Source organism: Glycine max, chromosome 16 (assembly GCF_000004515.6).
Source record: "Glycine max cultivar Williams 82 chromosome 16, Glycine_max_v4.0, whole genome shotgun sequence".
Lineage (NCBI taxonomy): Eukaryota > Viridiplantae > Streptophyta > Magnoliopsida > Fabales > Fabaceae > Glycine > Glycine max.
Genome location: NC_038252.2, coordinates 17,076,225 through 17,091,928, shown reverse-complemented (window position 1 = coordinate 17,091,928; position 15,704 = coordinate 17,076,225). Strand labels below are relative to the sequence as shown.

The following is a 15,704-nucleotide window of genomic DNA, read 5'->3' as shown; positions in this document are numbered from 1 at the left end:
TGGTGTCATCATTTCCAACATGACAAATATATTACACTATCTATTTACATGCAAATTCATGGAGGCAACATTTAAGAAACAAACAAAAATTACAATAAGACATAAGAACAAATATGCAACAATTCATGAAGAATGACAATGAAAACAAAGACAAAGATGAAATCTTTGAAAGTTTCAGTCCAATATGTTTGGGGAGACATTTAAAAGAATAAAATAAAATAATTTTCACATCATTTAATGATTTCTTATATAAAAAAACACATTCTATTTGCCATGCTTAATAAAAGTTAACATCATTTGTAAGAATTTTGTGAGAAGGGACTACAAACAAATTGTTTGTAAAATACAAGAACTAAATCGAATAATATTAAACTTTCAGGATTATAAACAAGATTTTCTAAAAGTATAAGAACCAAAAACATTTTTTTTCTTTTTTATTATAGATAGACATAAATTGCTCATATTTACCACAATATCATTCGTGAGTTAATCAAAATCCTTTCCTTTGCCATTTTGACCAAAAGCGTTTATCTTTAACTTTTAAAATTTAATATCTATACTTAATCAAACTTAAGTAATACTTATTTTAATATTTTTAATAAAAACACACATTCTTTTATTTAAAACAAATAAATCCCAATTAAATCACACAAACATGTAATCCTTGAGTTACAATTTTGAAAATTATATATAACATAAATATAAACATGAAGGGATCCAAGAATGTATTAAAGAGGGATCGGAATTTTTTTAACACAATAATTTAAATATCTAATTTTTAATAAATAATTATTTGAAATAATGAATTTTATAAAATATATATTATTAATTTTATGTGTAAAACTAAAAATAGGATATACTACTAGGAAAAAATTAAAAAAAACATTAACTCAATATTCTATTTTTTAATAAATATTTTTTAATTTTTTTTCTCGTACGAAGAGTTGGGAGACAATGTCCATACTTGACCTCCCTAAATTAGTCCCGAACTATAAAATGACTAAATATAACACTAATAGAAAATAAAAAATAAAGATAAAAACTTAAAAATATAATAAGCTATTTTGTTTTTTTTTTCATAATTTAATAACTCGACTAGACCAACCCTATTTTAATCAATTTGATTTTGTTTGAATTAGTTGAATGTTTTTGTTTTTTAAAATTCAAAGAAAACGAATTGAATGATTGGCTTAAACTTAATATTGACCTAAATCCGAACCAAACTGACCAATTTCTAGTTCTAATTATAAAATATAGTAGATTTTATTTAAATCAGAAAATGCACATTAATTTGTAAAAATATAAATAAAATATTGCAATTCCTTATTCTTGTTCTATGGGTGACTTACAGCGATAGAAAAGAAAAACAACAAACCAATACCCTTCCCTGTCGCGTGCCCTTCATCAGTGTTACTGCGCATCCCTCCGTTTCTCCTACCGACTCCGGGGAAGGAAGGAAGGAGTGAACAACAAACCCAACCAATACCCATGTAAGTCCACTTCACTTCACGTTCCGCTTTCGTCTTTCTCTATTCTATGCCTCTTTCTTCTCTTCATTCGTTCCTTTATTCATACATAACCAAACCCCAAAACCGGGTTTCGAATTCGATTACCTCGTGTTCTGTATTTGCAATAATTGTGTTTATTGGATAATACTTATGTATTTCCCCTTCAGTGAAGTGATTATTTCTCATTGTGATTAATTGGGATTGGGGAGAAGGAGACGCATTATTCGTCGTTGGATTCAACTTTTAGCTGCTTCCCCACTCTCTCACTCGCTTTTTTTGTGAAGGATGTTTTGGATTTCCTCTATGCTTTGTTATTTCGTGTTGTTTCAATTTGTTTTTTTGAGGGGGAGTTTGATATGTTGTTGTTAGGTTACATTAGATGAGACTGTGAATGTGTTGTTGGGTCGTTACTGTTAGTTTTGGTGGCTGAGTTGAGAAAGTGGGCACTGCATTTTGTGATTTTTTGTTGTAATATTTGAATGCATGTCTCTATTTGTGCATTTGATGTTTCTCTGTTTTTCGAGGATGACATGAATTAGGTAGGTTAGAGAACAACTTGTTGGGGATTCATGTTGGATGTGTTTTCTATGTGTTTGTGTTGCGCTATGTTTTTTTGTTTTGGAGGACTGAATCACTGTTATCAATGGTGGATGAAGGCCAAAACTCTGCCAAATAAACATGCCATTGTGGCCTATGGCGCCACCATTTAACAAGATTGGACTGAATGCGAAGTTGAAACTAGAAATTGTTTGACAATGAGAAATGGTGATGTGAAGAATTTAGGGATGTTTCAAAAGGGTTAATTTTGTAGAGAATTTCTGACTTGAGGGCATGAAGTATTTTTAATGTTTTTTTGGCAGTCTTTGTTTGCTGATGCAAGGATGAGTTCTTTCTCCATCACACGGAAAAAGACGCCGTTCCAGAAGCATAGAGAAGAGGAGGAGGCAAAGAAGAAGGTAGGGTTGATATGCCCAAGTTAGGTAGTTCTTGTTTGAATTTGGAAAGGACATTTCCTAGTTACTATCATAATGGAATTTGTCTGGTGCAGAGAGCAGAAGATGAGACTGCTCGCCTGTATGCCGAGTTTGTAGAGTCATTTCAAGGAGATACTACTCCTGGGTCAAAGACTTTTGTTCGAGGAGGAACAATTAATCCCAATGATAAATTTAAAGACGATTCTGAGGGTTAGTATGACTCTTGAATTCTGTATTTCTTCCCCCTACTATTTATATTCCTTTTGTTTCTCATCTATTGAAAGTCTTGATTATGTATGTTTTTCATGTTCTGGATATACATAGTTTTTGCTACTATTTTGTATACTAATGTTAATAAAAGTATGGACCTTTTTTATTCCTTGACGGATGACAGGTGAAAAGTCCAAAGATGGGGTATCTGGTCCAAAGAAGGGAAGTAGGTAAATAAATGCTTTTGATTGACCAAGTTTATGTGCTCTTTAATCAGGCATCAATAAGTAGGGAAAATACTTGTCTTTATGGTATAGCTTTTTTTTAGGTTTGTACTTATAGCCATAATAAATTGAATATTCTAATTTAGTTTTTATGATGATGCATGTTTTCTATAAGTGCATATAATGATGCGATCAAATGATTAAGTTATAGTATTTCCAACTCTCTTAATGTGTGGCATGATCTGTTTGAATATAAGAAGCACATGTTTAGATAGATAACACTGTTACCTTAATCCTTATGCGCCATTGAAGGTGATCTCATTTTATAAATCCAAAACAAAAGCTCATTTTGAGTGGTTATCTGAAGATTATATAAAAATTAGAATTGTCTGTGAGAAGTGAGAAGTATAGAATATAGATATTCTTTGCCTATAGAGAAATCTTGGATTGCCCGATTAAATTCTTTGTGTAATTTGGGTGAATTTATTTGTGATTGTCAAAGGCAACTGCTTAATTATATATCTGTCAAGTTATAACAAATCAATATTCCTTCATTGCATCACTTCATTGACATCTGATGAAATTGGAATAATAGATAAATCATTATGCCTGAAAACTACTTCAAGGATTTGATTCTGCCAAATCATTCGTGGACATGTACTTCCATTTTGTGAACAAGGATTTGGTATCAGTGACAATCTTAAAGCTTGAAAAATACTTCAGTGTCCCTGTAGCTTAGTCTTTATTGAACTCTCAATTCAAGGTTTTTGCTTATAATGCTTGTCTAGATGAAATGCAAGGTCTGCTTTTCAGATGTTTGTGTTCTCTAAATTGCGTGGTCATGTCAAGGTACATAGAGATGAAGGGTGCCCTTTGCATGCTAGGTTCATCGAGTTACTTCAGGTTTTGGACACCAAATAGATGCCAGATCGCAATTGCTGAAATGCAGATGGTGAAAAATTGTATAGTCCATGATGGAGAGATAGATAGAGAAACAGAAGAGGGAGAGAGTGGAGAGACAGAGAGAGAAATAGAATAGGGGACCCAAGACATATCTAAAACGGTAAACGGTACAACTGGCGAGCACGCTTGGACGGTGAGCCAAATGGAAGAGGTGAAAACAGTAGAGAGGGCGTGAAAAACTGGAGGGATGCTCTAGACATTCAGTCATTCTACTTCACTCGATTTCCAGAGGAAATGCGGGAGAAGGAGATGTGGATGCAGTTTATGAAGTAGGGAGATGCGAGAGAAGTCTTCATAGCTTGAAATTGTAATAGGAGCGGATGGAGGTACGATTTCGTTTGTTTCAAAGGAGTCGAGAATGTGAAACTCCTTGAACAACGATTAGACAACATAATGTGCTTAGAGGATTGATGATAAATGGAAGTTGGATAGAAGAACCTGCCAGGATCAAAGAAGAGGGTTGCCAATTCTTTAGGAGGAAATTTGAGGAATACGACAAAGAGAGGCCAACACTTGAGGGAACCTCTTTCGAGACAATTTCACAAAGCCAAAATGAATTTTTGATGCAGCCTTTTGATGAGAAGGAGATCAGAGATGCAGTGTGGGATTGTGGGAGTCAAAAAAGCCCCGGACCAGATGGTTTGAATTTCAATTTTATCAAACAGTTCTGGGATCTAATGACACCAAAAGATTTTTGGACGAATTCTACGTAAATGGAAGATTTCCTAAGGGCACAAATGCATCATTCATAACTTTAATCCCAAAAGTGTTGGAACCTCAAAACCTGAATCAATACAGGCTTATATCACTCATGGGTGCATATATAAAATAGTGGCCTAAGTGCTAGCAAGAAGACTGAAGAAGGTGATGCCAAAGATCATAGATGAATGACAATCAGCTTTTATTGAAGGAAGACACATGCTTCATAGTGTTTTAATTGCCAATGAGGCGGTGGAGGAAGTGAAGAGAAATGCTAAGAGCTGTTTGATATTCAAAGTGGACTATGAAAGAGCATATGACTCAGTTAGCTGGGATTCTCTGACTTTTATGCTGAGGAAGATGGGCTTCTGTCCTAAATGGATCAAATGGATGGATGGTTGCATCAGAACAGCTTCTATGTCAATCCTCGTTAATGGAAGCCCTACAGCTGAATTTATTCCACAAAAGGGAATAAGACAAGGGGATCCACTAGCCCCTCTCTTATTTAATAATGAGGCTGAGGGCTTAACGGGTTTAATGAGAGAAGCATTAAAAGCAAACAAGTAGAAGGGGCTGCTGGTGGGAAAAGATGGAATAGAAATCAGCATCCTGCATTATGCAGATGACACCATTTTCTTCGATGAAGCATCCATGCAAAACGTGAAGGTCCTCAAGGCAATACTCAGAAGTTTTGAGATGGTATCAGGCCTAAAAATCAACTATGCAAAAAGTCAGTTTGGGGCAGTTGGAAAATCTGCCCAATGGTTGAATGAGGCTGCCTTGTAACTCAATTGGAGCTTGCTAGCTGTATCATTTACCTATTTGGTTATCCCTATCGGGACAAACCCAAAAAGTTGTGTGACTTGGGAACCCATAGTTAAAAAATGTGAGAGTAGATTAGCTAAGTGGAAACAAAAGCCATTATCTTTTGGGGGCAGGGTGACTCCGATAAAGTCAACCGTAAACTCAATTCCTATCTATTTTATTTCTTTTTTCAGGATTCCAAAGAAGGTGGTACACAAGCTAATCACAATATAAAGAAGGTTCTTATAGGGTGGAGACATGGATAACCACAAAATTGCTTGGGTTAGCTGGGAGCCAGCATGTCTATCAAAAGAAAAAGGAGGCCTGGGAATTAGAGACTTGACCAAATTCAATCAGGCACTCCTAGGAATGTGGAAGGGGGATCTATTTCACCCAATGTTGTTAATGACGGATGGCGGTTCATTGCGGAAAGCCAAAAATTCGCCATAAAAATATGGCGGATGGCATAGCGGAAAATGGCGGACAAAAAAAATTATATACATATAAATATAAATAAAAAATTAAAAAAACAATGGATTGCATTCAAATAAACTAAAAAAGTTTCATGAGTTCATACAATAACCAAGTACCAACACCAAATAAAAAAAAACGTGGTGTCAAACAAAAAAAGAACAGGTGTCAAAAATAAAAAAGGGTGTCAAATAGAAAAAGGAAAATAAACCTCCGATCATCAGAAACGGGTGTCAAACAGAAAAAAAACAACAAAAAAAACACACCAGAACACTGTTGTCGCCATACACGTCGCTCGGTCGTCTACGTCCTCTCTCTCGCGTGCGTCTTGCTCGGGTCTCTCGCGTGCGTTGTGCGTTGTGTCTCTCGCGTGCGTCGTGCTGCTGTCCTGCAGCCGTCTTTGCGCTCGAGAATGGCGTGTGCGGGTGTCGTGTTCGTCCCTATCGCCGCCGTTTGTCGTGCTGGAGACTGCTGCTGGTCATGCCGTTGAAGACTGTTGCGTTGCTCTGTTCGTGGCTTCGTTCTCACACTCCGAGTTTCCTTTTGCACGAGAAACTCGGGTAAGGTTGGGTCGGGTCAGCCCAACCCTTGTCGTGCACGCTTTAAAAAAAAACCCGCTATTCCGCCATGACCGCCATGGTTATGGCGTCCGCCATGGTGCCGCCATAGGCAAGCCACAACGCCACCGCTATTTGGTGGCGTTTTTTCAAAATTCCGCGACACCATTCCGCCATGGTGTTGCCATGGCCGCTTTTTAATAACACTGATTTCACCATCAGGGAGAACTTTGGGCTGGAGGGTTGGACTCCAAATATGGAGGTTGGCAGAGCTTGGGTGGCAACAATACACCTCAAGTAGTCTCCAAATGGTGGTACAACCTATTTTTTTTTTTTGGTCAGCAAATATATATTATATTAATTGAGTACCAGAGGTACCAAGAGGAATGAATTACAGAGTAGATGCCAAATGATTGGTTCCATGGCATGCTTAATGTAGTCTAGGAGGGGCCAAAAGGTGGCTACATAGATGAGACTAATAAGTAGAATTAGTCTAATTTCTATCCACAACTATTGACTAAACCCTGTGCTAATATTGCTAGACCATTGATCGTAATGAGTAACAAAATCCTTCTCCAAATTCCTGAGCCATGTCCACAATAAAAAAACTGCATCATCCAACACTTTGTTAGCATCGAAAGTGTCATATGAGAAGATGATGTTATTTCTGTGCCTCCAAATAGTCCATGTCAATGCCATCCACCACCACTTCCACCTGTTAGCCTGTAAGCCGCCAGGCATTCCAAGTACATGTTGGAGGAAATGTTGTTTTGGATTATGCAAGAAAACACCCACAATGCTTACCCAATACAACGATTCCCACCAAACAGGAAGAACTTTGCTGCAATTGAAGAATAGGTGGCCTGCAGTCTCCTCCACTCTTCTACATAAAGGGCAAGTAGTATCTTCTAGTTCAATTTGTCGCCTTCTCAGATTTGCTCGTGTCGGTAGTTTGTCTCTGAGTAGCCTCCATGCAAATGCTGAGATTTTATTTGGAACCTTGAGTTTCCACAATTCCTCAAAAGTTCCGTCCTGGACGTCATCTGGTGTCTCCCCCCTCAACACGTCATAAACACTTTTAGCCGAGTATTGGCCGCTATTGTCTGCCAACGACACCCATCGGTCTGTTGTATGTGGCTGAATTCTGATCCCTTCAACATCTTTTAGGAATGAGACAACCATATTAATTTCACTATCAAACAATGGTCTCCTCCATCTGAAATTTCACTCCCACCCTGTGTCTCCCCAAGTCCCCAACTGCTGGATAGTTTGGTCTTGCTGGCAGGAGGTAATATACAGCCTGGGGTATTTGGCTAATAGTGAACCGCCTCCATTTATCCAATTGTCCTCCCAGAACTTAAATTTATCACCACATCCCACCCTCCACGTAGTTGTATTCTGCGTTGCAACGCAATGCTGTGGATGATGAGACTCCAATTTTAAATCCCTCCACCAAATGGATTTCCTATTGTCACAAGGTGCTTCATTCAAACTCCTCCAACCGCCGTACTTTGATTCAAGTATCCTGGCCCATAGTTCCCCCTGGTGCTGAAAGAGGCTCTACTTCCATTTACCGAGCAATGCTAGGATATCTTTGATTCCCAGGCCCCCTTTTTCTTTTGGAAGGCATACTGTGTCCCACTTAATCCATGCTATCTTGTTTTGGTCATGTGCCCTTCCCCATAGGAATCTCCTCTGCAAACTGACCAACTTGTCTTTCACCTGTTTAGGAACCCTGAAAAAAGAAAAGAAATAAATAGGAATGGATGTTAGGACTGACTATATAAGAGTCACTCTCCCCCCAAAAGACAGATGTCTTTGCTTTCATTTCGCTAATTTTCTCTCACACTTGCTAATGATAGGGTCCCATGTCTGAAATCTTCTTGGATTGGCTCCAATAGGTACACCGAGGTAACTAAAAGGAAAGGACAGCAGACTACAGTTGAAGTACAACTTGAAAGGTGTGTCATAATTCAGGGGAGGAAAGCTGGTTCCAACAGGGCATAATATGGAATGTAGGGTCTGGTTCAAAAGATAGATTTTGAGAAGATGGATGGACAACTGATGGGATCCCTTGAAAGGCAAAGTATCCTAGATTGTACCTGAACTCGAAACAACAAAAGCAATACATTTCGCAAATGGGAGACGGTTCAGAAGGGAAATGGGAATGGTGTCTGCAGTGGAGGAGGCTATTGTTCGAGACTGAAATAAGTATGGGGGCAGATTTTCTGGAGGAAATACAAGCTATTAATATAAATCTCCCGCAATTGGTTAAATGGGTATGGACAAATGATACCACTAGAAAATACACAGTTAGAAGTGCATACCAATTACTGGACAAGAATTCAAAAGATGATAACATAGATGAAATTTTTCATGCCATATGGAAGCTAAAAATACCAAACAAGGTAGCATTTTTTGTCTGGAGATTAATGAGAGACAGACTGCCCACTAAATTGAACTTGACTCGAAGAAATATAGACATCGATGATACACTCTGCCCATTCTGTACAGAAAAGGAGGAGGATGCATGGCATTTGTTTTTTAGTTGTCACAAAATTAGGCAAATATGGTGGGAATCCTTGTTTTGGATCAACATGGTGGGACATTTTTCGGAACACCCAAGGCAGAATTTCATGCAGCACTCATTCTGCAATACGCATCTTGGTATCAAGTGACAGAGATGGTTAATTTGGTGGGTGGCACTAACTTGGAGTATATGGAACCATAGAAACAAAATGGTATTTTCAAATGATAGCCCCAACACCACTGAGATATTGGATGATGCCATTTTCTTTTGCTGGAGCTGGTTAAGGAACCTCGAAAAAGGATTCAACGATCCTTTCCATCAATGGTCAAGTCATATCAGAGAAGGGTTTTGTAATTAGTGGAAAATTGCTCCACAGATAGAGATCACCAATATATACTTAGAGTTTTGGTTCTTTAATCCATCATGATTAGCTTTGTATTAGGGAACCAAACCTCCACATGGGAGACTTCATTGGTGATTGTAAAAATCACAGTACGACTTGTACTGAAACTTATCTAATATATAATATTATTTTTGCGGATAAAAAAAAAACTAACCCAAGGTTAGTTGAGCTAACTATAAAGGCTAACTATGCTAGACTGAAATAAAGGAAAGGAATGCTTCTACTCTACTACTTTTATACGCCGGCAAGCTCATGAGGGGCTGACAAAATCTTTGTTTACCACTCTGAGCTTGTCCCTACACAAAGTAAAATCAGATGGGGTAAGAGATTTAGTGAGAATGTCTGCATATTGATCAATAGCAGGAACATGGACCACTTGAATTCTCTTCTCCAGAACTTTTTCTCTGACAAAAAACAAGTCCAGCTCCATATGCTTGGTTCTGGAATGCAGAACTGGGTTGTGAGCTAAGGCAACTATGCCCATGTTGTCACAAAAAACCACGGGTGTAGTGTGTTTGACCTGTAACTCAGAAAGCAAAGTATGAATCCAGGTCACTTCAGCAGTAGCAAGAGCCAAGTTCTGTACTAGATCAAGCCACAACATTCTGCTTCTTAGACCACCAGGACACAAGATTAGGTCCTAGAAAAATAACAGGCCCTGAAGTTGATCTTCTATCATCAGTATCTGAAGCCCAGTCAGCATCACAGTAGGCTTGGACAGAGAAATTTGGGAAGTTTGAAGACTGAAGTCTGAGACCAAGGTTGAGAGTGCAATTCAAGTATCTGAGAATTCTCTTAACAGCAATCCAGTGCTGTTCAGAAGGATCTGACATAAATTGGCAGACCTCGTTATGGTGGCATACTTCAATGCTCCAACCACTGAACGATATAGAGTAGGATCTGAGAATCTCTCTGAATCAGACTTGGACAGTTTGCACCCTCCAACCATAGGAGAAGCAATAGGATTTAATTCATCCATCTTTGTTTTAGCAAGAAGATTTCTAAGATACGTAGACTGTGTGAGAGTAATAGAACCATAAGGTTGAATAGTGACTTCAATTCTAGAAAGTAGTCAAGATACTGTTCAAATTAGAAACTAGAGATTGAATCAGTTTAGAGTTATTTCCAGTAATTATGATATCATCTACGTATATGAGAATATAAATGACAGAAGCTGATTGAGAGTACACAGCGAGAAGGATCTCACTTGCTGGGAATGAACTGAAACTGCAGCAAAGTACCTTTAAGTTTATCATACGATGCCCTGGGTGCTTGCTTAAGACCATAAATAGCTTTATTTAGCTTGCAAACTAGCTGTTTGTTAGGATCCTCAAAGCCCAATGGTTGCTGCATATAAACTTCTTCATCAAGGACACCATTGAGGAATGCATTATTGACATCCAACTGTTGGAGAGGCCACTTGTTGATGGCTAGAGTAAGAATAATTCTCAGTTACAGGTTTTATGGCTGGTGAGGTTTCATTATAGTCATGACCAAGTTTTTGATGGAACCTCTTGGTAACTAACCTTGCCTTGTACTTATTAACAGATCCATCTGGATTTTGCCTGACTCTAAAGACCCACCTGCAGCCAATGGCAGTTTTCTGCAGAGGTTTTTCAACTAGGGTCCAAGTATTATTTTTAATCAAGGAATCATATTCAGATTGCATGGCTGCAAACCAGGTGGGGTTTGAGATTGCAGACTTTACAGATTTAGGTTTAGCATGTGTTAACAGTAAAGTAGGATTAAGTCTAGGTCTTGCAATTCCAGATTTGGATCTAGTGCACATAGGATGGATATTTGCTGGTCTAGAAACTGAGGGTAGAGGAGGATCAATAAGGGATAGAGAAGCAACAGATAAGTTTGAAGGTGATAAAGGAGGGTTGGAAATAGAAGCAACTGGTTGAGGTGATATCTGAGGTGAGGATTCAGGTTCTATTGTTGATGGAATTGGCTCAGTTGTAGGTTGGTAAGAGGACTGTTGTTGAAAGCTAGAAGCAATCGAAGGTGAAGTTGGTGCAGTGTTAGGAGATTTGTGGGTAGGCAAAACAGTAAGAGGTGAAATATTTACTTGGGATTCAGTAGAGGGAGAGGGCTGATAGTTAAACAACTCAGGGTAAGGGAATTTGGTCTCATTAAACAGTACATCTTTGGAGATATAGATCCTTCCATCAACTGCTAGGCATTTATACCCTTTGTGAGAAAAAGAGTATCCTAGAAGCACAAACTGATGAGATCTGTATTGTAGCTTATGAGAATTGTAAGGTCTGAGCAAAGGAAAGCAAGCACAGCCAAAAATCCTCAAGAATGTGTAATCTGTTTTCTTGAGAAGTTTCTGATAGGGAACTTCATTTTGAATGGAGGTAGAAGGAAGCCTGTTTATAAGGTAAACACAAGAAAGGCTTGACCCCAGTAGGTTAGGGGCATGGCTGCTTGAGACAGTAGAGCTAATCCCATTTCAACTATGTGTCTCTGTCCACAACTTCATTCTGATGATGGGTATGTGGACAGATTAACCTTTGAACAATTCCTGAATCAATGAGAAATTTAGTGAAGGGTGTAAATTCCCCTCCCCCGTCAGATTGAACAGCCTTGATAGGTAGATTAAACTGAGTAACAACCATGGCTCTAAACTGTTTAAAAACATCCAGAGTTTCTGATTTGTTTTTCAACAGATAAATCCATGTAAATCTTGTGTGAGCATCTACAAAAGTAATATAGTATTTATATCCTGTTCTGGAGGTAAAAGGTGCAGGACCCCACATGTCTGTAAAAATAAGCTCAAAGGGAGTAGAATATACAGTTAAAGGAGAGGAAGGCAATCTATGTGATTTACCAAGACAGCAATAGCAGAGTAGAATTACTCCTTTCTTTTATTTCAGTCTACCTTTTTTTTTTTTTTTGATCGGCAAAGATAAATATATTTATAAATAAAAGAAGTACCAGAGGTACTATTACAAAGTTAGATTCCATATAAATGGTTCCTAAAAGCAGACAACAAAAGTCTGATTTGGAACCAAATTATGGAAAAATACACATGTATTAACAAAGCTGAAAACCCTACTACTGCAAAAAACCCTGTCTTAAGTTACTGGACCACTGATTAAAATGCAAAGAAAAGTCCTTCTCCAAATTATGGAGCCAAGTCCAAATTAGAAAAGATGCGTCTTCAACCAATTTGTTTCCATCAAAAGTTGCATTGGAGAAAAGAATTCTATTCCTAAGCTGCCAAATGGACCAAGTAACTGCCAACCACCACAACTGCCACCTTCTAGGTCTGATTCCAACTACCTGCAGGGAAGAATACTGCATAAAATGGTCTTTTATGCTCCAAGGATGAACACCTTTCAAGTTTATCCAAGACATTGTTTCCCACCATATAGGTTGGATCTGAATGCAGTGGATAAAAATATGAGAGGCATTCTCCTCCTCTCCCCTGCAGAAGGGGCAAGTCATATCTGGAATGTGCACTTGCCTAGCTCTTAAATTAGATTTTGTGGGTAATCTGTCCCACAGCAACCTCCAAGCAAACACCCCAATTTTACTTGGAATCTTGATCTTCCAAAGGTCCACAAAACAATCATGTAGGTTTTCAACAGCTACCTCCTCCAAAAACGATGAGTAAGCACTACGGGTAGTGTAAATACCCGACACATCTGCTGCCCAAACCCAAGTATCTGAACCAGAATTCTGAATGGATTTACCTTCAACTTCAGAGAGAAAAGAGATGGCCAAGTCGATTTCACTTTCAAACAGCTGTCTTCTCCAACTAAAATTCCATTCCCACCCACCGTTATTATGCTTCCCCAAGGAACCAATCAGCTGGTGTTGATGAGCAGAATTCAGATATAACCGGGGGTACTTCTCAGCTAAAGATTGATCATGATTTATCCACTTGTCCTCCCAAAATCTTACCTTATCCCCAGCTTCTACCTTCCATTTAATCTGCTGATGAAGAGTCTTGCCATTATGGGACTGATGGATAACTCTTTTTAAATCTCTCCACCAGATTGAATGACAGCTTGAAATTCCCTCTTCAGTTAGGCCTTTCCATCCCCCATATTTAGCTTCCAAAACTGCAACCCAAAGAGCCCCTTGCTGGTGCATGAGATTCCACATCCATTTACCGAGGAGGGCCAAATTAAACGTATGGATGTCTTTAATGCCTAAACCTCCTTTGTCTTTAGGTAAGCATACTGTCTCCCATGATATCCATGCTATCTTTTTGGTATCATGATCTCCACCCCAAAGAAAGCTTCGCTGGATTTTGGTTAACTTGCTGATCACCAATTGTGGAACCCTGAAAAAAGAAAGATAATAAATAGGAAGAGAAGTAAGAACTGATTGGATAAGAACCACTCTCCCCCCAAAAGAGATATATCTCTGCTTCCACCTAGCTAATCTCCTCTCATATTTTCGGATAATAGGTTCCCAAACATAAGCTCGCCTCGGGTTGGCCCCTATGGGTATGCCAAGGTAAACAAAAGGAAGAGCTAGCTGACTGCAATTGAGATAGTTAGCTGCCATTTGCCTCCACTGATCATCCTTACCAAAAGCACCAAAAGAACTCTTAGCAAAATTAATTTTTAAACCGGACACCACTTCGAAAGTTCTTAGGATAGCTTTGAGAACTTGAACATTTTCCAAAGTAGCCTCTCCAAAAAAGATTGTATCATCCGCGTATTGCAATAAACTGATACTGACTGCACTGCTTGCAATATTAAATCCTTTATACAGATTTGCTCCTAACGCTGACCTCATCAATCCATTCAAAGCCTCAGCTACTATGTTAAATAAAAATGGAGCTAGAGGGTCCCCTTGTCTAAGACCCCTTTGAGGTATAAATTCCGCTGTGGGACTGCCATTTACCAAGACTGAAATAGAGGCTGATTTCAAACACCCTTCCATCCAGCTGATCCATTTAGCACTAAAACCAGTCCTTTTCAGCATGTAAAGCAGAAAATTCCACGACACCGAGTCATAAGCCTTTTCATAATCAACTTTGAAAACAAGGCAGGATTTATGATTCCTTTTAGCTTCATCAATCACTTCATTAGCTATGAGGACACTCTGAAGAAGGTGTCTTCCTTCAATGAAAGCTGATTGGGCTTCATTAATGATGGTTGGCAGCACCCTCTTCATTCTCTTAGCTAATAGCTTCGCTACAATCTTATACATACAGCCTATAAGAGATATAGGTCTGTAATCATCCAAAAACTGTGGGTCAGCTACCTTTGGAATTAAAGCTAAGAAGGAGGCATTGCAACCCCTAGGAAAAACTCCATTAGCATAAAATTCATCTAGAAACCGGAGGATATCAGCCTTGATAAGCTGCCAAAAGTTCTTAATGAACTTAAAGTTGATCCCATCAGGCCCAGGGCTCTTGTCACTACCACAATCCCAAATTGCTCCTCTCACTTCCTCCTCCAAAAAAGGTGCCACCAGCTCACTGTTTTGCTGTTGAGAAATGGTTTGAAAAGGAATTCCATCTAATGTGGGTCTATTAAGGTCTGGTTCAATGAACCTTTGCGAAAAGAAAGACCTAACTTCCTCCTTCACTAAAACGGGTTCAGCTGTCCATACTCCATCCTTCATAACACCTTTTAAAGAATTGAAATTGCGGTTGGCATTTATCATCATGTGAAAAAACCGAGAGTTGCAATCACCCTCCTTGATCCATCTTGATCTAGATTTTTGTCTCAACAAAGACTCATGAGCATGGGCTGCAGCCCAAAGATCTTCCTGCAATTGCTTTCTTTGCTGCTGTTCATGTGGGGATAGCTGCCTTTGGATTGTATCTTCCTCCAGCTTGTTTAAATCAGCCTCAATCCTCTTAACCTTTGTTAGAGTATCTCCAAAATGCTGCCTATTCCAAGCCTTCAAGCTATGCTTTAAGTTCTTAAATTTTTGTTTGAGGATATATCCACCCCAACCTGGTTGTTGAAAGGATGTCCAACTATGATGAACAACTTCCTTGAAAGATTTATCAGTGAGCCAGCAGTCCAAAATACGAAAAGGTTTTGGGCCCCAATCAATCTCCTTAGAACGAAGGACAATTGGGCAATGATCTGAGAAATTCCGAGGAAGTGTGGTTTGAGAGCTGCTAGGCCATCTTGCCAGCCAATCATGGGAGACTAGAAACCTGTCAAGTCTGCTCCTAGATGTACCATTAGGCCTACACCAAGTAAAATTCCTGCCCATCCAGGGAACCTCCAAAACCTCTAAATCATCAATCCACTGATTAAATTCTCTGGTACAGCTTTCCTCATGCACATTTTGGACATATGAGAACCTTTCATTCGGACCCCTAATGGAGTTAAAATCACCCATAATACACCACAAACCCCCCTCCATAGACTGT

The 15,704-nt window shown here is 38.8% G+C and overlaps 1 protein-coding gene across 1 annotated transcript in view; it reads left to right on the top strand.

The window, feature by feature from the left end:
- The first annotated feature begins 1,330 nt into the window (after positions 1-1,330).
- LOC100776093 (protein RRC1) overlaps positions 1,331-15,704 on the top strand; it is a 29,145-nt gene continuing 14,771 nt past the window's right edge. The window contains exons 1-4 of the mRNA XM_006599133.4: positions 1,331-1,490; positions 2,369-2,464; positions 2,557-2,692; positions 2,877-2,922. Coding sequence (XP_006599196.1) covers positions 2,390-2,464; positions 2,557-2,692; positions 2,877-2,922 — 257 coding nt within the window. The 5' untranslated portion in view covers positions 1,331-1,490; positions 2,369-2,389. The remainder of the gene's footprint in view (positions 1,491-2,368; positions 2,465-2,556; positions 2,693-2,876; positions 2,923-15,704) is intronic.